The sequence below is a fragment of the Orcinus orca genome, chromosome X (assembly GCF_937001465.1).
Source record: "Orcinus orca chromosome X, mOrcOrc1.1, whole genome shotgun sequence".
Taxonomy (NCBI): domain Eukaryota; kingdom Metazoa; phylum Chordata; class Mammalia; order Artiodactyla; family Delphinidae; genus Orcinus; species Orcinus orca.
In genome coordinates, this window is record NC_064580.1 from 43,083,965 (window position 1) to 43,107,540 (window position 23,576).

The 23,576-nt window shown below is 41.6% G+C and overlaps 2 protein-coding genes across 2 annotated transcripts in view; both read right to left on the reverse strand.

The window, feature by feature from the left end:
- Positions 1–23,576, reverse strand: part of LOC125963073 (U3 small nucleolar RNA-associated protein 25 homolog) — a 153,118-nt gene that overhangs the window by 68,413 nt on the left and 61,129 nt on the right. The gene's annotated exons all lie outside the window — the stretch shown is intronic.
- LOC125962907 (U3 small nucleolar RNA-associated protein 25 homolog) lies at positions 996–22,297 on the reverse strand. Its single transcript, XM_049704498.1, is given in 4 exon segments — positions 996–3,040; positions 3,042–3,582; positions 3,584–3,622; positions 22,191–22,297. Coding segments are annotated over 4 exon segments (2,265 nt in total). The 3' UTR covers positions 996–1,462.

The following is a 23,576-nucleotide window of genomic DNA, read 5'->3' on the forward strand; positions in this document are numbered from 1 at the left end:
TCTTTAAAGCTTCACTTTCTTCATTTAATAGTATGAAATCATTCCATATCCGTTCATAGTCTTCCTTTTGTTGGAGACCTTTAAGGTGGATTTCTAGATGTAGGATTGCTGCCTCAAGAGGTAAGAACAAATGTAGTTTAGTTAGATATTACCCAATTCCTCGCCAGAAGGATCAAACCAGTTTGTGTTCCCAACAGAAATATACTAGAGTGCTTTTTTCCCCACAGCCTCACCAACATAACATATTGTCACACTTTTAATTTTTACCAGTCTGATAGATGAGACATGGCATCTTGGTGTTATTTTAATGTGCATTTTGCTAATTGTAAGTAAGTTTGAGGTTTAAAAATATATTTGGTGGCCATCGTACATCTCTTTTTCTTTTTGTGAATTACCTGTTCATGTCTTCCCATTTTTTAAATTTGTTTTGTATTAAAGTATAGTTGATTCACAATGTTGTGTTAATTTCTGCTGTACAGCAGTGATTCAGTTATACATATACGTATTCTTTTTAAAATATTTTTTCCCTTGTTTATCCATTCCATATATAATAGCTTGCATATGCTAACCCCAGCGTCCTACTCCATCCCTCCCCCACCCTCCATCCCCCTTGGAAACCACAAGTCTGTTTTCTACGTCTGTGAGTCTGTTTCTGTTTCGTAGATGCATTTGTGTCAGGTTTTAGATTTCATATATAAATGATATCATATGGTGTTTGTCTTTCTCTTTCTGACTTACTGCACTTAGTATGATAATCTCTAGTTGCATCCCTGTTGCTGAAAATGGCATTATCTCATTCTTTTTGATGGCTGAGTAGTATTCCATTGTATATATGTACCACATCTTCTTTATCCATTCATCTGTCAATGGACATTTAGGTTGCTCCCACATTTTCAAAATGAGGTTTTTAGGCCCATGTTTCTCAATTTTTAAGAGTTCTTTATATCAGGGATCAGCAAACTAGAACCCATAGGCCAAATCTGGCCCACCACCAGTTTTTATAAATAAAGTTTTATTGAAACACAGCCACACTCATTTGTTTACATATTGTCTATGCTGCTTTCACACTACCCCTGCAGAGTTGGTAGTGTAGATTGAGTCAATTCTTTTCGTTCTTTTTTTTTTAAGAATTTACCAAGTGTAATAAATTAGAGGTGAAGTCACAACAAAAGAATTTATGGCGTCCAAAAAAATTCACAAGTAGAAGTTTCCTTCTATCAACTTCTCAGAGTCCCATGAGCTCTCCCCTGACCTCTGAAAGATGGGTTTTACCAAAATCTGGTTTACACTGAACTTTTCAGGTATATATGATCTGAAAAGAAAGAAGTATCTGATAAGAACCTGCCTGGTGCTCCTTCCTTGTTGCAGCCCTTCTTTGTGTAAGTGATCAGAATCAGGTCCAAGTGACACAGAACCAAGCATGACATATCACACCAAACACCATTTCCTGTCCAACCAATTCTCATCTCTCTCCAGTAATGAAGAGGTGGACGTTCTTCTTGGACTGCAGCATCTGTGCAGCCCGCTCGACCCCGACCACAGCAGCCAACCTCTGGGCATCGTACTTGGAGTAGAGGACAGTGCAGGTCCAGGCAGCTTCCTCTCCTCTGGTGGTGGCTTGCAACATGTTACAGACTTCACTGTAGAAGTGGGGATATGTTGGCAGTTCATAGAAAATCAGGTTCCTGATGCCTTTTATTGTGTATCTTTTGTAGAAATGGAAGCGCTCTGTGAGGAGCAGGAACTGCTTCTCTCCTTGAAGGAAGAAGTGTCTGGCCCTGGAGACACCAGACTTCTGGGCACACTCGCAGATATGAGTGAAGTTCAGTTCCTCCTTCTTGAAGTAATTTCGGAGACGCACAAAGTCCAAGTAGGAGGGGACATAGATAAGCGTGTGAGACATGACTGCATCACGATACTGAGGCAAAATCTTGTTGACGAAAAAGTTAAACCTGGCATCAATCACTGAAGCTAGGTTTTCAGCTTCCATCCTCTGGAAGACACGTGGGAGCAGCACCAGGACATGACTGATGCAGCCTGTCATCGGGACGTTCCTCACAGCCACCTGGCCTTGCCCATGGACGCAGTATTTGATGAACACAGAGTTGATCTGGGCATCCTGCAGGGCCCCAGACAGCAGCGTCTGACGATAGTACTTGGACCAATTATTGAGGCTCCACATGCGCACTCGAGAAAAGTCCACCCCATGTGAGTCCAAGGGCAGTAGGTCCATGTGGTTCATCAAATGCAAGACATGCTCCCAGTTCTGCATCAGGTAAATGTCAGCTTGATCAATGATGAGAAGCTCAATAGAAGACAGAAAGTCAAAATCTCTCTTCTTCTCTCCTTCTCCACCAATGATGGTCCTCAAGCCCAGAGGGGAGGCAATGAGGATGTCTGACGAATAGAAGGGGGCATAAAGTCGGATGCTTCTCTGCAGTATTGCCACTCCAGTCCTGAAGTGGTCATCGATGTTGCCGACAAATACAGCTTCATAATCCTCAGGCCTCTGCAGGTTGGGTGGTCTCTCCTCGGGATCTGAGCCATACTCTCCATTAAACCTCTTTTTGTTGCCTACAATTATTTTCTTCTTGCTGTCGCCCTCAAGAAGACTGATGAAGAGCTGTACCACCCGCAAAGCAGCTTCCCGGAATGGCACCACTATCAGCACCTTGGGCCTCGTTAGCCCTTGGTCCCTGAAGTCATCATCATCACCCACCCCAAGTTTCTGGCTTCGGCACCTGCTGTTGTTGGTAAGCACCTGGGCATTGGCTTTGAGGACGTGATTTATCACATGCAGGCAGTACACGTGGCGGATCTCTTCCCCATTCTTCAGGGCAGTCCTTTCTGGGTAGAACAGGTCCCGGTAAGAATTCATAATTAAGAAGAGCTCTTTCTGGAGGGGTGTGAAGGGGCTACTTGAATTTGGGGGACCAGAGAGGAACTGGCTGTTGGTCTTGATCCAGGTGGATTCCAGAGGCTTCTGGAGATGAAGTGACTTTAAGTCAATGTCCTTTGGGGGTTTAAAGGTTTCCGGTTTCCAACTGTTGAAACCTGGATGAAAAGACAAGCTGGCCCAGGATGGGCCATTTTAGCTGGTGGGTAGTTTTGGGATTTGTGGCAACAGCCTGGATTTCTTTTTCTTTCAGTTCTTTGTTTACATGTTGTGCAAATGGATCTTGTAATGCTTTCAGAGAACAGTTGCCTTCTCTTTCCTCTTCGAGAAAGTTGGTTTCTAGGCTGAAGAGTGACTCATGTTTTGCATCTGTAAACTCCTCTGGGGATTCCTCTGATGTGCCAGGTGGCCCGTGCCCATCTTTTCCCTTAGGGTCAGCAGGTAAGGCCGCATTCTTCTGCATGTCAGTAGACGCTACTGCCGTCTCTTCCTCCACACTGATGTCACTATCGCCATCTTCAAGATTCATTTCTGTCTCATCTATAACACTGTCTTCTTCTTCCTCTTCCTCCTCCTCATCTTCCTTGGAAACATCCTTTAATGTGGCAAGTAGTCTGTTGTAACCAGAAACTTGTTCTGGTTCACTCTCTGCTTCACTTTCAGAACTTGAAGTATCTAAACTCTGACAGTTGACAAGTCTGTGGTTTTGCTTCCTTTCTGGAAACCCTTGGAAGGTGGAAAACAGAAGTTCAATGTTTTGAAATAAAAGATTTGGTAAAGCTGTCTTCTCTTGTAACTTAGAAAGAAGATCAGTGGACGAAAGCAGTTCAGGAGCTTGTAGTTCTAAAGAAGTCATGATCCACACCATTGTAAAGAAATCATACCCCAATAAAGATGTTAAAAAAAAAAGTCATGATCAAGTGGGGTTTATTCCAGAGACACAAGGATAGTTCAACATCAGCCCGAGAGGCTTGTCTGCTCACCCGCCGGGGTGGGCGGGGCTGGGAGCTCAATTCTTTTCATTCTTGTTTCTTTATTCTGCTCTGTGGTAGTTATTTCCACTATTTTATCTTCCAGGTCACTTATCCGTTCTTCTGCCTCAGTTATTCTGCTATTGATTCCTTCTAGAGAATTTTGTATTTCATTTATTGTGTTGTTCATCATTGTTTCTTTGCGCTTTAATTCTTCTAGGTCCTTTTTAAACGTTTCTTGTATTTTCTCCATTCTATTTCCAAGATTTTGGATCATCTCTACTATCATTACTCTGAATTCTTTTTCAGGTAGACTGCCTATTTCCTCATCATTTGTTTGGTCTGGTGGGTTTTTACCTTGCTCCTTCATCTGCTGTGTGTTTCTCTGTCTTCTCATTTTGCTTAACTTACTGTGTTTGGTGTCTCCTTTTTGCAGGCTGCAGCTTCGTAGTTCTTGTTGTTTTTGATGTCTGCCCCCAGTGGCTAAGGTTGGTTCAGTGGGTTGTGCGGGCTTCCTGGTGGGGGGGACTGGTGCCTGTGTTCTTGTGGATGAGGCTGGATCTTGTCTTTCTGGTGGGCAGAACCGTGTCCGGTGGTGTTTTGCGGTGTCTGGGACCTTATTATGATTTTAGGCAGCCTCTCTGCTAATGGGTGGGGTTGTGTTCCTGCCTTGCTAGTTGTAGGGTGTCCAGCACTGTAGCTTGCTGGTTGTTGAATGGAGCTGGCTCTTAGCTTTGAGATGGAGATCTCTGGGAGAGCTTTCACTGTTTGATATTACGTGGAGCTGGGAGGTCTCTGGTGGTCCAATGTCCTGATCTCGGCTTTCCCACCTCAGAGGCACAGGCCTGACACTTGGCTGGAGCACCAAGACCCTGTCAGCCACACGGCTCAGAATTAAAGGGAGAAAGAAAGAAAGAAAGAAAGAAAGAGAGAGAGAGAGAGAGGGAGGGAGGCAGGGAAGGAGGGTGGGAGGGAGGAAGAGAGAGAGAGAGAGAAAGAAGGAAAGAAAGAAAGAAAGAGAGAAAGGAAGGAAGGAGAAAAGAAAGAAAAAATAAAATAAAGTTATTAAAATAAAAAAATATTAAAAATTTTTAAAAAAAGAAAGAAAGAAAGAAGAGAGCAGCCGAACCAAAAGAACAAATCCACCAGTGATATCAAGCCCTAAAACTATACTAAAAAAAAAAAACCAAAAGCAAAAAAAAACGGACAGACAGGACCCTAGGACAAATGGTAAAAGGAAAGCTATACAAACAAAATCACACAAAGGATACACATACACACTCACAAAAGGAGAAAAAGGAAAAAATATATATATAAAGGAAGAGTAACGAAATCAATAAAGATATCTACCAATGATAATAAACTCTAAATACTAAACTAAGATAAACATAAAACCAGAAACAAATTAGATGCAGAAAGCAAACTCCAAGTCTACAGTTGTTCCCAAAGTCCACTGCCTCAATTTTGGCATGATTCGTTGTCTATTCAGGTATTCCAGAGATGCAGGTTGATTGTGAAGATTTAATCCACTGCTCCTGAGGCTGCTGGGAGAAATTTCCCTTTCTCTTATTTTTTGCACGGCTCCTGGGGTTCGGCTTTGGATTTGGCCCCACGTCTGCGTGTAGGTCGCCTGAGGGTGTCTGTTCTTCGCTCAGACAGGATGGGGTTAAAGTAGCAGCTGATTAGGGGGCTCTGGCTCACTCGGGCCAGGGGGAGGGAGGGGTACAGAATGCGGGGCAAACCTGTGGTGGCAGAGGCCGGCGTGACATTGCAACAGCCTGAGGTGCACTGTGTGTTCTCCCGGGGAAGTTGTCCCTGGATCGTGGGACCCTGGCAGTGGTGGGCTGCACAGGCTCCCGGAGAGGAGGTGTGGATAGTGACCTGTGCTCGCACACAGGCTTCTTGGTGGCTGCAGCAGCAGCCTTAGCGTCTCATGCCCATCTCTCATGTCCGCACTGATAGCTGCGGCTCACGCTCGTCTCTGGAGCTCGTTTAGGCGGTGCTCTGAATCCCCTCTCCTTGCGCACCCCCAAACAATGGTCCTCCAATACTTCTAGGTAGGTCTCTGGACCTGCTGTGGCACTGTGGGGCCAGCTCAGACTCTGATCTGGCCTTACTCCTGCATGTACTTGTCTCCAAAGTCCACAGTTGCCCCCAAAGTCCACAGCCTCGATTGTGGGAACACTCGTTTTCTCTTCAGATATTTCACAGATTCAGGTTTTACCAAGCCAATTGCAGGGGTTTAATCCGCTGCTCCTGTGGCTGCACGGAGAGATTTCCCTTTCTCTTCCTTGGTCGCACAGCCCCTGGAGTTCACCTTTGGTTTTGGCCCTTCCTCTGCCTGTCAGCCACCCTCAGGCATCTGTTCCTGCCCAGCCAAGAGGGGTGAAAGCAGAGGCTGATTAGGGCTCACTTGCTCACTCAGGCCGGGGAGAGGGAGGGATACAGCTGTCACAGTTGGGGTGTGGGGGGAGTGCCTGCAGTGGCAGAGGCCAGCAGGAAGTTGCTACAGCCTGAGGCATGCCATGCATTCTCCCAGGGAAGTTGGCCCCAGATAATGGGACCCTTGGCAGTGGTGGGCAGCACAGGCTCCCAGGAAGGTGTGGGCAGTGACCTGCACTTGCTCCCGGGACCCTCGGCAGCAGCAGCGGCAGCCGTCGCGCCCGCCTCTGGGATCCTAGGTAGCAGCTGCGGCTCGCATGGGTGATGCCCTGCCGTCTGTGAGTGCATGTAGGTAGAAGCTCCTATGGTGGGATGGCCCCTCTCCTTGAGCACCCTGCAACAATGGTCTCTTGCCTCTCAGGAAGGCCTAGGCTTTTTCCCAGACTCCCTCAGTTGTGGTGCACTAGCCCCCTTCAGGCTGTGTTCACGCAGCCAACCCCAGTCCTCTCCCTGGGGTCTGACCTCCGAAGCCTGAGCCTCAGTGCCCAGCCCCCACCTGCCCTGAACAGACAAGCATCTCAGGCTGGGGAGTGGTGGTTGGCACCAATCCTCTGTGCGGGATTCTCTCTGCTTTGCCCTCCGCAACCCTGTTGCTGCGCTGTCTTCCATGGCTCCGAAGCTTCCGCCCCGCCACCCCGCATCTCCGCCAGTGAATGGGCTTCCTAGTGTGTGGAAACTTTTCCTCCTTCACGGCTCCCTCCCAGAGGGGCAAGTCCTGTCCCTACTCTTTTGTCTCTGTTTTTTTCTTTTTTCTTTTGCCCTACCCAGCCACGTGGAGATGTTCTTGCCTTTTTGTAAGTCTGAGGCCTTCTGCCAGCGTTCAGTAGGTGTTCATTAGGAGTTGTTCCATGTGTAGATGTATTTTAGATGTATTTGTGGGGAGGAAGGTGATCTCCATGTCCTACTCCCCTGCCATCTTGAAGGTCCTCCTGGAAGTTTTATATGTTTTAATTACAGATTCAATTTCACTTCTAGTGATCAGTCTGTTCAAACTGTGTTTCTGCTTGACTCTGTCTTGGCAGGCTGTATGTTTCTAGAAATTTTCCATTTCTTCTAGGTTGTCCAATTTGTTGGCATATAACTGTTCACAGTATTCTCTTATGATTTTTTTTTTTTTTTGCAGTACGTGAGTCTCTCACTGTTGTGGCCTCTCCCATTGTGGAGCACAGGCTCCGGACGCGCAGGCTCAGCGGCCATGGCTCACGGGCCCAGCTGCTCCATGGCATGTGGGATCTTCCCGGACCGGGGCACGAACCTGTGTCCCCTGCATCGGCAGGCGGACTCTCAACCGCTGCGCCACCAGGGAAGCCCTCTCTTATGATTTTTTTAATCTCTGTGATATCATTATTATCTCTCTTCTTTCATTTCTTATTTTGTTTATTTGGGTCCTCTCTCTTTTCTTCTTTGTGAGCCTGGCTAAAAGTTTATCAGTTTCATTATCCTTTTTAAAACACAGCTCTTGGTTTCATTTACCTTTTTGGTTTTTTTATCTCTATTTTTTTTACTTCCTCTCTGATCTTTATTATTTCCTTCCTACTTCTGACTTTGGGCTTTGTTTGTTCTTCTTTTTCTAATTCTTTCATGTGGTAAGCTAGGTTGTTTAGTTGAGATTTTTCTTATTTCTCGAGAATGGTCTGTACTGCTATGAACTGATTTTGCTGCATCCCACAGATTTTGGAAAATTGTGTTTTCATTTTCATTTGTCTTGAGGTATTTTCTGATTTCCTCTTTGATTTCTTTGTTGACTTTTTTTTTAATAGCATGTTGTTTAGTCTCCACGTGTTTGTTCTTTCCCCCTTTTTCTTTCTGTAGTTATTTTCTAGCTTTGTGCCTTTGTGGTCAGAAAAGATACTTGAAATAATTTCTATCCTCGTAAATTTGTTGAGGCTTGTTTTGTGACTTAGTATGTGATCTATCCTGGAGAGCGTTCCATTTGCACCTGAAAAGAATGTGTATTCTGCTCTCTTTGCACGTAGTGCCCTGTAGATATCAATTAAGTCCAACTGGTCTATTGTGTCATTTAGGACCTCTATTGCTTTATTGATTTTCTGTCTCAGTGATCTGCCCGTTGATGTCAGTGGGGCGTTAAAGTCTCCTACTCTTATTGTACTATTGTCAATTTCTTCCTTTATGTCTGTCAGTATTTGCTTTACATATTTAGGTGCTCCTGTATTGGGCACATATATGTTAACGAGTGTAGTATCCTCTTCTTCTATTGATCCCTTTATCATTATATAATGCCCTTCTTTGTCTTTCATTATAGCCTTTGTTTTAAAGTGTATTTTGATACGAGTATTGCTAGCCCTGCTTTCTTGTCATTTCCATTTGCACAAAATAACTTTTTCCATCCCCTCACTTTCATTCTGTGTGTGTTTTCTCACCCTGAAGTCTCTTGTAGGCAGCATGTTGAAGGGTCTTGTTTTTTTATCCAGTCAGCCACCCTGTTTTGTTTGGAGTATTTAGTCCATTGAGATTTAAAGTAATTATTGATAGGTATGTATTTATTACCATTTAATTCCTTGTTTTCTCATTTTTTTGTAGTTTTTTGTTCATTTCTTTTTCTTTTTGTGGTTTGGTGATTTTCTTTTGTAGTATGCCTGAGTTCCTTTCTTTTTGTTTTTTTGTGTATCTATTGTTGATTTTTGATTTGTGGTTACCGTGGGATTCATATATGTTGACCCATAATTGTATCTACTTGCTATAAACTGATAATCATTTAAGGTCACACACATTCTAAAAGATGTACATTTTTTACTTCCCTCCCCCACATTTTGTGATTTTGATGTTCTATTTTACATGTTCATGCTTATCCTTTTGCTGTTAATTGTAGTTACAATTGCTTTTACAAATTTTTTTGATGTTTTTTAATCTATGTACTGGCTTATTTAAGTGATCATCAATCCTTTTATATATCTGCCTTTCCAATAGATTCTTGCTTCTTTTCTTTCTAGAGAAAACCCTTCAATATTTCTTTTAGGGAGGTTAATATTGCTGAATTCCTTTAGCTTTTGCTTGTCTGAGAAATTCTTTATCTTTCTTTCTATTCTAAATGGTAATCTTGCTGGGTAGGGTATCCTAAGTTGCAGGTTTTTCCCTTTCAGGACTTTGAATATATCATGCCACTCCCTCTGGCCTGCAAAGTTTCTGAAGAGAAATCAGCTGAGAGCCTTATGGGGGTTCCCTTGTAACTGACTCCATGTTTCTTTGCCGCCTTTAGAGTCCTCTCTTTATCTTTAACTTTTTCCATTTTAATTATGATATATCTTGGTGTGAGTCTGTATGGGTTCATCTTGCTTGGGACCCTCTGTGCTTCCTGTACCTGGATATCTGTTTCTTTCTTTAGGTTTCAGAAGTTTTCAACCATAATTTCTTCAAATACATTTCAATTCCCTTTCCTCTCTTTTCTCCTTCTGGAAGCCCTATAATGCGGATGTTGGCACGTTTTATATTATCCCGTAGATCTCGTATGTTGCTTTCGTTTTCTTTTTCATTTGTCTTTCTGTCTGCTGTTCTAATTGGGTGATTTCCATTTTTCTATCTTCCAGATCAGTTATGTGTTCTTCTGTATCACCTAGTCTGCTGTTAATTCCTCCTAGTGTATTTGTCATTTCAGTTATTTTATTCTTCAGTTCTGCCTGTTTCTTTTTAATATTTTCTTGTTCCTTGTTAAAATTCTCACTGTGTTCATATATCTGTTTCCTTAATTCGGTTAGCATTTTATTGCTAATGCTTTGAACTCTTTAATAATAATAAATAATTTCTGTTTCATTAGTTGTTTTTTCAGGGGTTTTCTCTTGTTCTTTCATCTGAAAAAATCCCTCTGCCTTCTCATTTTGCTTAACTTCCTCTGTCTCTATGAAATTAGGTGAAATAGTTACCTATACCAATCTTGAAGGAGGGTCCTTGTGTGGGAGCATCACAATACTGTCTTCATGTGCCCAGTGGCTTTGATGGGAGAGCTGGATCTGAAGTGAGCATGAATCACATCTTCCCCCAGAGTGTGCTGGTAGCTATCACATTGGTAGAAGGTGGGGCTGGAAATGGAGGGGCTAGAGCCAGGGCCAGATGTGGTCTAGGGCTTCTCCTCTGCTCAGTGGCCAACACCACCCTGTTGGGGGTGGGGGTGGGGGTGGGTCCTAAGTTGCTGGAGCATAAGTCCTAAGAGTCTGGTCTGAGCTGGCTCCATTCCCTCTAAGTGTGTGCTCTCCCGTCTCCCAGCACGGGCACCCTTGTCCCAAAGGGGAGCAGTACTGGAGCAAGAGGAGCTGGAGCAGGTGCTTGGTGTGGGTCAGGGCACAGGCTGTAGCAGTACCAGCACCAGTCACTGTTCTGGACCATTCCTGCAAGTGCCAGCAATGGCTGCCTTCACCTTGTTTAGATGCCATGCTGGGTCTGAGCCAGCTCGGTCCCTCACAACTGCGCACTCCCCTCTGCCATGGTAGCCCTCACCCTAATGCAGAGCTGCACCATGGAGCAAGTGGGGCCAGAGCAGAGGCTTAGCTCAGGCTGGGTCACATGCTGGGTTGGTCATGGGAAACCAGCCAGAGTCCTGGGTAGTTTCAATATGCTTCCCCACCCTTGTTCCGGGGAGTAAGCAAGCATGTGCATGCTCTTCATGAGTGGTGTGTAGGTTTCTTACAGCCCTCCTATTAGTCTCACTGGTTTTCAAACCAGCTCCAGTTTCTTGTCTTCCCCGTGTCAGACCCCAAGGCTGGGTGCTCAATATGTGGCTTGAACTTCTCACTCCCCAGGGAGGACCTCTGAGCCTGTGCAGTCCCCTTCATCTTCTGTGCCCCCTCTCAGGGGTGCAGGTCTTGACCTGATTGCTTCTCTTCCCTTCCTAGCTGATTCTGTGTGGATCATTTTTACAGCCTTTTTGCCAGTCTCCAGTTTGTTTTCAGTGAGAATTGTTCCACACGTTGATGTATTTTTCATGTGTTTGTGGGTATAGGTGAGCTCTGCATCCTCTTCCTCTGCCATCTTGATCTCCCCTTCTCTCTTCCCTCCTCCTTCTTTCAATCTCCTCTTCTCCTGAACTTTGAAAAACTTTAAGAATGACAGAAACAGGTTTCAAAAAAACTGTTCTGAAAGCTGCAGGCATGAGATTGCACCTATGATCCTGAGAAGAAGGCATGGAAAACTGGAACAGTCCCTCAACAGTTCGAACCACAAATTTTCAGCAGTTACAGATAAGAAAAATTGCAGCCTGGGACAGACCACAGTCATATGCCCTTCTTGCCCTACATAAATTAATCCTGCCTCAGCTTGGGAAGTTTATCGTTCTTAAGTTTCTAACTGATGCACATCCGTTGAGTAAAATCTTTAAGTACTCTTAGAGTCACAGTTTTTCTCTCGACAGGTTCATTCTGTAATAATAAGGGGGTTAATTCACCAAAAGGACATAACAATCCTGAATGTTTAGGGACCTAATAACAGAGCTTCAAAAAGTGTCAAGAAAAACCTGATAGAACTGCAAGGAGAAATAAATCAATCCACAATTACAGTCCAATATTTCAACACCCTTCTCTCAATAATCACTAGAATAAGTAAACAGAAGAGAAGAAGTAAGGATATAGAAGACTTGGATAACACTATCAACCAACTTGCCCTCATTGACATTTGTAGAGCATATCAGCAGACTACACTTCCTTTACAAGAGCACATGTAACCCATTTACCAAGATAGACCATATTCAGGGTCATGGAACCAATCAAATACATTTAAAAGTATTCATATCATACAAAGTATGGCCTGGGACCAGAACTGAATTAAATTAGACATCAAAACCAGAAAGATCCCTGGAAAATCCCCAAATGTTTTGAAACTAAATTACATACTTCTAAATAATCTGTAGATGAAAGAAGAAATAAAACTTGAAATTATAAGATATTTTGACCTAAATGAAAATGAAAGCACAGCATATAAAAATAGGGAGATTCAGCTAAAGAAATATTTAGAGGTACATTTATAGCACTAAGCATTTATATTAGAAATTAAGAATGCTCTTAAAGCAGTAATCTCAGCTTCCTTCTTAAGAAACAAAAGCTGTACGAGCAAATTAAATCTAAAGTAATTAGAAGAAGGGAAATAATAAAGATCAGAGCAGAAATCAATGAAATAGAAACCAGAAAATCTATAGAGGAAATCAATGAAACCAGAAGCTAGTTCTTTGAGAAGATCAATAAAATTGTGGAACCTCTAACCAGAATGATCAGGAAAAAAAGAGAGAAGACACTAGTCACTAAGATTAAGAATGACAGAGGTGAAATCACTGCAGGTCCTAAAGATGTAAAAAAGGATAAAAGGGAGCACTATTAGCAAAGATGGAGGAGTAAGGATCCCTGGAATTTCACCCTTCCATAAAAGCAATGAAAAAACTGGCACAATATTGTCAAAATCAACTTTTTCACAACTCTGGAAATCAACCAAAGTTTTTCAGTTACCTGGGAAGCATTTAATCAAGAACATATACTGAATCTCAGTACGAACAGCAAGTTCTGTGGCATTTTAACTTTCCCTACTCCCACCCCCAACTCCCCAGTTCAGTGGCAGACTTGAAAAGACCACATTCCCGGTACCGGTAGGAGCAGAATGGAGTTATTGCTCTTTCTAAGAGCTGCTATAAACATGGGAGGACAAATATCTCTTTAAGACCCTGCTTTCAATTCTTTTGAATATATATCCAGAAGTGGAATTGCTGGATCATATGGTAGTTCCATTGTTAATTTTTTGAGAAACTGTTATATTTTTTTCATTAGTGACTGTACATTTTACATTCCCACTAACAGTGCACAAGGGTTCCAATTATTCCACATCCTTGCCAACACTAGTTATTTTCTGTTTTTTGATAGTAGCTCTGCTAATTAGTGTGAAGCGGTATTACATGTAGTTTGGATTTGTATTTCTCTAACAATTAGTGATGTTGAGTGTATTTTCATGTGCCTGTTGTCCATCTGTGTGTCTTCCTTGGAAAATGTCTATTCAGGTCCTCTGCCCACTTTTTTTTTTTGGCCGCACTGTGCAGCTTACGGGATCTTAGTTTCCTGACCAGGGATTGAACCCGTGACCCCTTCATTGGAAGCACAAAGTCTTAACCACTGGACTGCCAGGGAAGTCCCATGCCCACTTTTTAATTGGGTTGTTTTGTTGTTGAGTTTTAGGAGTTCTCTATATATTCTGGATATTAATCCCTTATCAGATATACAGTTTGCAATTATTTTCACCCATTTTGTGTGTTGCCTTTTTCACTCTATTGATAGTGTCTTTTTAAAAATTAATTAATTTGTTTTTGGCTGCATTGGGTCTTCGCTGCTGTGCGTGGGCTTTCTCTAGTTGTGGCACGCCAGGGCTACTCTTTGTTGCGGTGCACAGGCTTCTCATTGTGGTGGCTTCTCTTGTTGCGGAGCCTGGGCTCTAGGCGCGGGCTTCAGTAATTGTGGCACGTGGGCTCGGTAGCTGTGGATTGCAGGCTCTAGAGTGCAGGCTCAGTAGTTGTGGCACACGGGCTTTGTTGCTCCACGGCATGTGGGATCTTCCTGGACCAGAGCTTGAACCCATGTCCCCTGCATTGGGAGGTGGATGCTTAACCACTGCACCACCAAGGAAGCCCTGATAGTGTGTTTTGATGCACAAAAATTTTTAATTTTCATGAAGTTCAATTTGTCAAATTTTTTTGGTTGTTGTTGTTGCCTATGCTTTTGGTGTCATACCCAAGAAACCATTGCTGAATCTAAGGTTGTGAAGTGTTTGCCCTATGTTCTTAGAGTTTTAGATCTTACATTTAGGTCATGGATCCATTTTGAATTATTTTTTTAACATGGTGTTAGGTAAGGATCCAACTTCATTCTTTCCCATGTGGATATTCAGTTTTCCCAGCACCATTTGTTGAAATGGCTGTTTTTCCCCCACTGATAGCCTTGATAGTACTGATCGCCTTGATAGTCTTGATAGCCTTCTCAAAAATCATTTGATCATATATACAAGGGTTTATTTCTGGATTTTCTGTTCTATTCCATTGGCTTATATGTTTGTCTTTATGCCAGTACCATATTGTTTTGATTACTGTACCTTTGTAGTAAGACTGAAATCAGGAATTGTGAGTCGTCCAATTTTGTTCTTCTTTTTCAAGATTGTTTTGGCTATTCAAGGTCCCTTGAGATTCTATATGAATTTTAGGATTTTTTTTGTGTGAAAAAAAATTGGGATTTTGATAAGGATTGCATTGAATCTAGATCAGTATTGACATCTTACCTATGTTTTCTAATCTATGAACATGGGTTATTTTTCCATTTATTTCTGTCTTTATTTTCTTTCAGAAATGTTTTGTAGTTTTCATTGTACAAGTCTTTTAACTTCCTTGGTTAAGTTAATTCCTAAATATTTTTATTCCTTTTGATATTATAAATGCAATTGGTTTATAAATTTCCTTTTTGGATTGTTCATTGTTAGTGCATACAAATGCAACTGATTTTTGTGTGCTGACCTTATGTCTTGCTACTTTGCTGAATTTGTATATTAGTTCTAACAGGGTTTTTTTTTGGTGTCTCTATGGAATGTAGGGTTTTCTACATATAAGAGCATATTATCTGTGAACAGAGATCATTTTACTTCTTCTTTTCCAATTTATATGCCTTTTATTTCTTTTTCTTGCCTAATTGCTCTGGTCAGGACTTCCACTATTTTGAATAGCAGTAGCAAAGGTGGGCATCCTTGCTCTGTGTCTGACCTTAGAGGAAGTTTTCAGTCTTTTACCACTGAGTATGGTATTTTCTGTGGGTTTTTCATACATCAATCTTACTATGTTGAGGTAGTTTCTTTCAATTCCTAGTTTGTTGATTTTTTTTTTATCATGAAAGAGTGTTGAATTTTGTCAAATGCTTTTTCTCCATCAATTGAAATGACCATTTGGCTTTTCGATCTTTCATTTTGTTAAGTTGGTGTATTACATTGTTCAGTTTTCATGTTGAGCCAACCATGCATTCCAGAAATAAATCCCACTTGATCATGTTGTATAATCCTAATATGCTGTTAATTTGGTTTGTTGACTATTTTTGCATCAATGTTCATAAGGGATTTTGGTCTGTGATGGATTTTTTTTTTTCTGTAGTGTCTGTCTGGCTTTGGGATCAGCATAAGGCTGGCTGATTATGAATGAATTATGAACGAATTAGGAAACATTGTCTACTCTTCAATTTTTTATTGAAAAGCTTGAGAAGGAATGATGTTAGTTTTTCTTTAAATGTTTGGTAGAATTCATTGGGAAAGCTATTAGGCCCAGAGATTTCCTTTCTTGGGAGATTTTTGATTACCGATTCAATCTTTTTACTAATTATTGGTCTCTTCAGATTTTCTATTTCTTCATGGTTTAGTCTTGGTAGGCTTTGTTTTTCTAGGAATTTGTCCATTTCATTTAGGTTAACCAATTTGTTGGCATACAATTGCTCAGAGTACTCTCTTTTAATTCTTTTTATTTCTGTAGAATCAGTAGTAATGTACTCACTTTCATTTTTGATTTTAATAATTTGAATCCTCTGTTTCTTTCTTAGTCCATCTAGCTAAATGTTTATCCATTTTGTTGATCTTTTCAAGAATCAGCTTTGGGTTTTGTTGCTTTTCTATCACTTTTCTATTCTCTATTTCATTTTATCTCTAATCTTTATTATTTCTTTCCTTCTGCTAGCTTTGGATTTAATTTTTTCCTCTTTTACAGGTTCCTTAAGTTGTAAAGTTAGATGTTGACTTGAGATCTTTCTTGTTTTTTTATGTGTTTATAGCTATAAATTATCCCTTAGCATTGCTTTCACAGTGTCACATAAGCTTTTCTTTTTCTTAATTTTACTTATTTTTGGGCTGTGTTGGGTCTTCGTTGCTGTGCACAGGCTTTCTCTAGTTGTGGCAAGCAAGGGCTACTCTTTGTTGCAGTGCACAGGCTTCTCATTGTGGTGGCTTCTCTTGTTGCAGGGCAGGGGCTCCAGGCACCAGGCTTCAGTAGTTGCAGCACGCGGGCTCAGTAGTTGTGGTATGTGAGCTCTAGGGTGCATGGGCTTCAGTAGTTGTGGTGTGTGGGCTCAGTATTTGTGGCTCATGGGCTCTAGAGAGCAGACTCAGTAGTTGTGGTGCATGGGCTTAGTTGCTCCATGGCATGTGGGATGGTCCTGGACCAGCGATTGAACCCATGTCCCCTGCATTGGCAGGCAGATTCTTAACCACTGCACCACTAGGGAAGTCCTCCATAAGCTTTTGTATGTTATGTTTTCTTTTTCATTTGTCGCTAAGTATTTCCTAATTTCCCTTGTGATTTCTTTATTGATCCATTGGATGCTTAAAAGTGTGTTGTTTAGCTTCCACAGATTTCTGAAATTTCCCGTTTTCTTTCTGTTATTGATCTCTAATTTCATCCCATTGCTTTTATTTTTTTAATATTTTATTTTATTCTTATATTTTATACAGCAGGTTCTTATTAGTTATCTATTTTATACATATTAGTGTATATATGTCAATCCCAATCTCCCAATTCATCCCACCACCGCCCGCACCCCACTTTCCTCCCTTGGTGTCCATACGTTTGTTCTCTACATCTGTGTCTCTATTTCTGCCTTGCAAACCGGTTCACCAGTACCATTTTTCTAGATTCCACATATATACATTAATATACGATATTTGTTTTTCTCTTTCTGCCTTACTTCACTCTGTATGACAGTCTCTAGATCCATCCACGTCTCTACAAATTACCCAATTTTGTTCCTTTTTATGGCTGAGTAATATTCCATTGTATATATGTGCCACATCTTCTTTACCCATTTGATTGTCGATGGGCATTTAGGTTGCTTCCATGCCCTGGCTATTGTAAATAGTGCTGCAATGAACATTTGGGTGCATGTGTCTTTTTGAATTATGGTTTTCTCTGGGTATATGCTCAGTAGTGGGATTGCTGGGCCATATGGTAATTCTATGTTTTGTTTTTTAAGGAACCTCCATACTGTTCTCCACAGTGGCTGTATCAATTTACATTCCCACCAACAGTGCAAGAGGGTTCCGTTTTCTCCACATCCTCTCCAGCATTTGTTGCTTATACATTTTCTGATGATGCCCATTCCCATTGTTTTTAGAAAAGATACTCTGTGTGATATCTAACTTTTAGAAAATATTGAGATTTAATCTGTGGCCTAACATGTGGTCTATCCTGGAATATGTCCCATGTACACTTGTGAAGGATGTGTATTCTGCTGTAGTGGGTAGAGTGTTCTGTATATGTCTGTTAGATCGAGTTTGTTTACTGTGTTGTTCATGTCCCCTGTTTCCTTAGTTATCTCTTGTCTGGTTGTTGTATTCATTATTGTGAGTAGAGTATTGAAGTCTCCAAGTATTATTGTAGAAGTATCTATTTCTCCATTCAATTCTGTCAATTTTTGCTTCATATATTTTGATGTTCTGTTATTAGGCATGTAAATGTTTATAATTGTTATATATTCTCACTGTTTTGAACTTTTTATTAATATATAATGTCCTTCCTTGTCTCTTGTCAAGAGTTTTTGACTAAAAATTTATTAGTCTGATATTCGTATAGCCATCCCTGCTCTCTTTTGTTTATTATGCATGGAATAACCTTTTACATACTTTAACTTTCAGCCTATTAGTGTTCGGGGATCTAAAATGAATTTCTTGTAGACCCCATACAGTTGGATCACTTTTTTGAAAAAAATCCTTTCTGCCAATCTCTATCTTTTGATTGGAGAGTTTAATCCATTTACATTAAAGTAATTACTGATAAGGAGGGACTTACTTCCATTTTGGCATTTGTTTTCTGTATGTCTTTTAGCTTTCTGTCCCTCCTTCCCTGCAACACTGTCTTCCTTTGCGTTTAGTTGTTGGGTTTTTTTTTTTTTGATAATGAAATTTTAAAATTCCTTTCTTATTTCCTTTGGTGTATATTTTATAGCAATTTTCTTTGTGGTTACCATGGGGGTTTCATTTAACATCCTAAAGTTATTACACTCTAATTTGAATTTACACCAGCTTAATTTCAGTACCATATACAAATTTCTCCTTTAATAGCCCCATCCCCACCTCTTTCAGTTGTTGATTTCACAAAATTACTTCTTTATACATTGTGTGTTCAAAAACTTAAGCTAATAATTTTTAAAGAATGCATTAGCCTGTCAAATTATGAAGATAACAAAATGTGGAGTTAAAACCAAAGTTATAATAATAGTAGCTTCTAGATTAATAATTGCTTTTTTTAATGTAGTAGTCTCTTAAATCATGTAGAAAACAAACAGTGTGGTTATGCAGCATTGTTACAATAATCCTGCCTTTTATAATTGCCCATGTATTTACCTTTACTGAGATCTTTATTTTTCATATGGCTTCAAGTTACTCTCTATTGTCCTTTCATTTCAACCTTCAGGACTCCCTTTATCATTTCTTTTTTTTTTTAACATCTTTATTGGAGTATAATTGCTTTACAATGGTGTGTTAGTTTCTGCTTTATAAGAAAGTGAATCAGTTATACATATACATATGTTCCCATATCTCTTCCCTCTTGCGTCTCCCTCCCTCCCACCCTCCCTATCCCACCCCTTTAGATGGTCACAAAGCACCGAGCTGATCTCCCTGTGCTATGCGGCTGCTTCCCCCTAGCTATCTATTTTATGTTTGGTAGTATATATATGTCCATGCCACTCTCTCACTTTGTGAAGACTATTTCTTAAAATAAACCTTAAAACTTTGGTTTTTATAACATCCAATATATGAATCACCAAGAACTGTTGTAGGAACACTGTGCTGGGAGTCCTTCACACTCCAGCATTGCCTTAACTGTCTAGTAGAGGAGAGAAACCTGCAACCCACACAGTGACACAAAGCAGAATGACAGGTGTGTTGTGAGAATACTGAAAAAGGAGGAGCAAGGGGTTTGGGGAAGGCTTCCCAGTGGGGCAGGCACCTGAGCTTAACGTTGAAAGATAAGCAGAAAGTTGACAGGCAAAAGCAGACAAATACAAAACAGACAAGTACAGGCAACTCTCCCCCATCCTTTATAATTCCAAGGTTAAAATAAGAGGAACACCACTCACTATTATAACTATTTCCACAAGTGCATTCAGAAGAGAAGCAGGTCACTTGGTTGGAAAGGAAGTAGAGGGAACTTCCCAGATGGTGATGCCAAAGCTGAGTCTTGAAGGGTGAGCAGGACTAAGCAAAAGAGAAGGACAAGCCTGAGCAAAGGCCTGGAATGTGGAAGCCCATGCTGCATTGACAAGAGAGTGACTATCCAGGATGTCCTGAGTGTTTGACACCTGGAGGGCCTGGGAAGAGGATTTGTCTATCACAGGAAAGTGGGGCCCTGTCATAGAGAACTTTGATGGGCACACCACAGAGTGGAGGACTGATTCTGAATACCCTGGGAATCCAGGGAAGATTCCCAAGGAGAATGGTGACATAATTTTTTCATCTGTGGCCCTTTGGGAAGACAACCCTGGAGGCAAAATGGATTAGCCAGCCACATGTCAGAGGTGGGAGTTCATTATAATGTAAAATACAGGAAACCTGAACTAGGGCTTTGGAACTGGGAATGAAAGAAATCAGCAGTAAAGAGACAGGAGATATTGGAGAAGTAGGTCTGAAGTCAGAGGTGAAGAGCAAAACGCTGTCCGAGATTCTTTGAATGAGCCACGGTGATGAAAAATAACTCAAAGGGAAGTTAAAAGTTTAGCTGGGACAAAACAAGTAGTGCTTATAAACATTCACAGCCGTAGAGAGGTAGTAATGCTTTCTTTAGAGCTCGCAGACTACTTCTTAGTTCAGCTCGAATTTCTCACCTCTTGCCCCAATCCCTAAACTGGATTTGATAAAAACTGTGAAGATTTAGCAGGGGATACTGTTGTAGTTTATCTTATGACAGGGCCGAAAGTAAGCTCATCACACGAGATGAATTGTGCCGAAGCACAGCAGTAGAGGGCTGCCGCTCGCTCAGGCAAAACAGCCCCGTCTGTCCTGCTGTGGTAGCTTTTATTAAAGCATTATCTACGTTTACATTTTAAGACTTGTTTTCTTAACATTTCAGAAATGCCAAAGCAGCAACCTATGTTTTTATTAATTATACAAGCAATAATTGGCTTTCTTGAAAACATGCTGTGCTTCGTCCTTGAGCGCAAAAGCAGCACAAAGTTCCCACCATTATTTTGATTATACTGAAGTAGCACAAGGACATTTCCTTGCGTTCCCACCACTCTGATTATACTGAGGACATCTCATGGATCAGTGCCCAAAGCACTCAATGCTTCTTCGCAGGCTCCCGGTTTGCCGGGGTGGGGGCGGGGGGCTCAAAGCATTCAGGACTGTTCACAGCTCTGGCTTATTCGCCAGCCCCCAGTTTGCTGGGGGGGGGGGGCTCATGGGTCACGTCTCCTTCCATGTCCTCAGTTATTCCATTACAGGATACTGTCTTTAGAGGCTAGGCTCGAACCAGGACAATAGCTTCTTAACAGCAACTTCTTAACATTTTTGAACTTTGCTTTTCTACATGATGATTAGTTAGATGCAACTCTAGTGTAAATTACAGCATTTATTTGCTCTTATCTTCAAGGAATAATATGCAGCCAGATAAATTGCAGTAATTTGCCACTTTGCAACAACACCAGGCAAGGCACCTGATCATCAGTAGCTACTGGACACTCTTGTGTGTCATGTGTAAGCTGGGCACTGCGCAACCAGTAGTGAGCAAGACCAACATTGTCCCTGCCTTCATTTCTAGTTGAGGAAAATGGGTGTGACAAAACAGGTGTGAGGGGTTCAGACAATGCCTCCATTTACTTCTTAATTTCAAGATTAAAATAAAAGAAACATTCTTGCTATATAATTATGTCCACAAATTCATTCAAAGAGAGGCTGGTCATCCAGATGGAAAGGAAGCAGAGAGAGCTTCCCAGACGGTGATGCCAAAGCTGAGTCCTGAAAGGTGAGCAGTGTGATTGTAATCTTTCACAATGATAATGTTTTTTTCTATTTTACTTTTACTAATATATTTTTCTTTATTTTCATTTTACATCATTTTAATCATGTATTATATAAGATTGGATTTAATTATATAAGATTGGATTTAATCATGTATTATATAAGATTTTTACATGTTCATGGTGAATCAAATCATTATAGAATGACCCTTTGAACCCCAATTAATACTTTTTGTCTTAGTATTTTTAGTCTGATATTAATATAATTGACCTTGCTTTATTTTGATTAGCATGTACCTGGCAAATTTCCTTCCATCCTTTTATTTCAAACGTTTCTGTAGCCTTATGATTTGCCAGGTTTGGCATAAACAGCATATGGCTAGACTTGTTAATTTTCATCCAAAATGACAATCTCTGACTTTAACTGGAGAGTTTACCCCATTGACAATTTTTTATTACTGATTATGTAATAAAGTATAAATTTCAAATATGAACTTATTACTACCTTCTTACATTTTTCTTTCTATTTTCCTGCCTTTCCATAAATCTTTTTCTACTTTCTCGACTTCTAAAAGCTGATTTACTTGTTTTTCTTTGTTTTTCTCATTGCCTACCTCATGACTGAAATAGCAGATAGTAAAATGGTACGAATATGAAATTATTCAAAATAATCGGAAATGATAAAGGGATCAATTTTCCTGCCACATACAATAATGCGGTGAAGATCACCCTGATGTGTGAAACAGGGAGGCACTGGTGTCAAAAGAAACAAGTGTATCCTTCATGGCGCACAGAACAGCGTGTACTCAACTATTGTTTCACTGTAACCATTTGTTTCAAACTTTGGGCTGTACAGCAGCTCGGATATTAAGGGTCTGGAGCAAGTGCAAACACAGTACTCTCGCGAAGGGGTGGCGCTAAGGTCGATACCGGACCGGAAGTCGCTTTGCTGCCGTTTTTACCTCAGCTGCCTTGAAGCTTTCCTCCGTGTAGCGCTTTCCGGGCTTTGAAGACGGAGGGGTGGGTGACGGGGTCATCGAAGGGGATTTGGGGGTTGATAATGGGTGTCTTTGGAGGCAGTATGGGGACTTGTTCGAATTTGAGTTGAGCGCTCAGATCATTATTTTCTGTCTTCTCATATTGTCAGCTGAGACCACAGTTGGGTATGTATTGTTTTCGTTTTCGTTAAGCTCTAAGTATTTTCTAATTTCCGTTATTATTATTTTTTTTACCAAGAGTTTAGAAATGCCTTTTCAATTTTCAAAAGTTAAGGCTTTTGTTTCTAACGCGACTTCTCTGTGCCCCGTGTGATGCTTATTCATTGGAAAGTGTTCAGACTTCCTTTAAGACTAAGGCCAGGGTGAGTTTTTATTAATATTGCATCTGTAGCTCGAAACTAGTATGTGTTCTCTGGTTGATAACTGTCTTAACCAAAACGTGTGTATTCTTTGTGTGTGTGCTTGCTCTTTTAATCTTTGAGAGTAATGATTTGCGTGTGTGTGCAAATGCACGCAAAGATTTAAAAACATTTGTATATATTTTAGTAGGCGTTACTGGGTTCAGGTAGGAGTAGTTTTCAGAATAAAGATTGTCAAATTCTTCTAGGTGAGTGAGTCAGGGCAGACAGCGCACAGCGTGGCACGTGCAAGTGGGGGAGGGGCAGGGCTTGGCATGGCTCAGCATGTGAGAGGTAAGGCAGAGCAGAGTATGTACAGGAAGTGGGGAGGGGTATATGAGGCTGAGAGTCTGGGAGGCGGGCAGGGCCTGGCAGCGCATGGGACCCACAGGGCTGGGAGCCTTAAGGCAAGACAGAGTGTGTCCAAGAAGGCAGAGTCAGGCATGTGGAGCCTGGAGAGACTAGGCAGACTGGGCGGGACAGAAAGGTGGGCGGAGCATGTCTGAGGGGCTGGGGCGGCTGGGCAGAGGAGGCTTGTCTGGGACCATGGTGTAGGGCAAGCAGGGTAGCAGGTGTGTCCTGGAGGGTGGACAAGGCAGGCTGAGCCCTCTAAGTGTAAGGAGGTGGAGTCTAGCTTTTCTGGGTGGATATGCAGGGCCTTATGAATTCGACTGGGCGAGATGCAGCCAGATGGACTAGCCAAGTGTGTCTGGATAAGGTGGGCAAGCAGGGCCAGGTGGTGCCAGTCATTCCCAGGCAGGCAAGACCTAGTGCATCCAGGCAGGTGCTGTGGGCCCCAGCCACAGTGGCCAGAGGGTGAGGCCAGGAGTGTTGGGGCAGGGTGAGCCCATCCCCACCCACTTAGTGCTGACCCAGAGCCCTCCTTCCATCAGCACAGGAGCGCTACTTATAATCCCTGG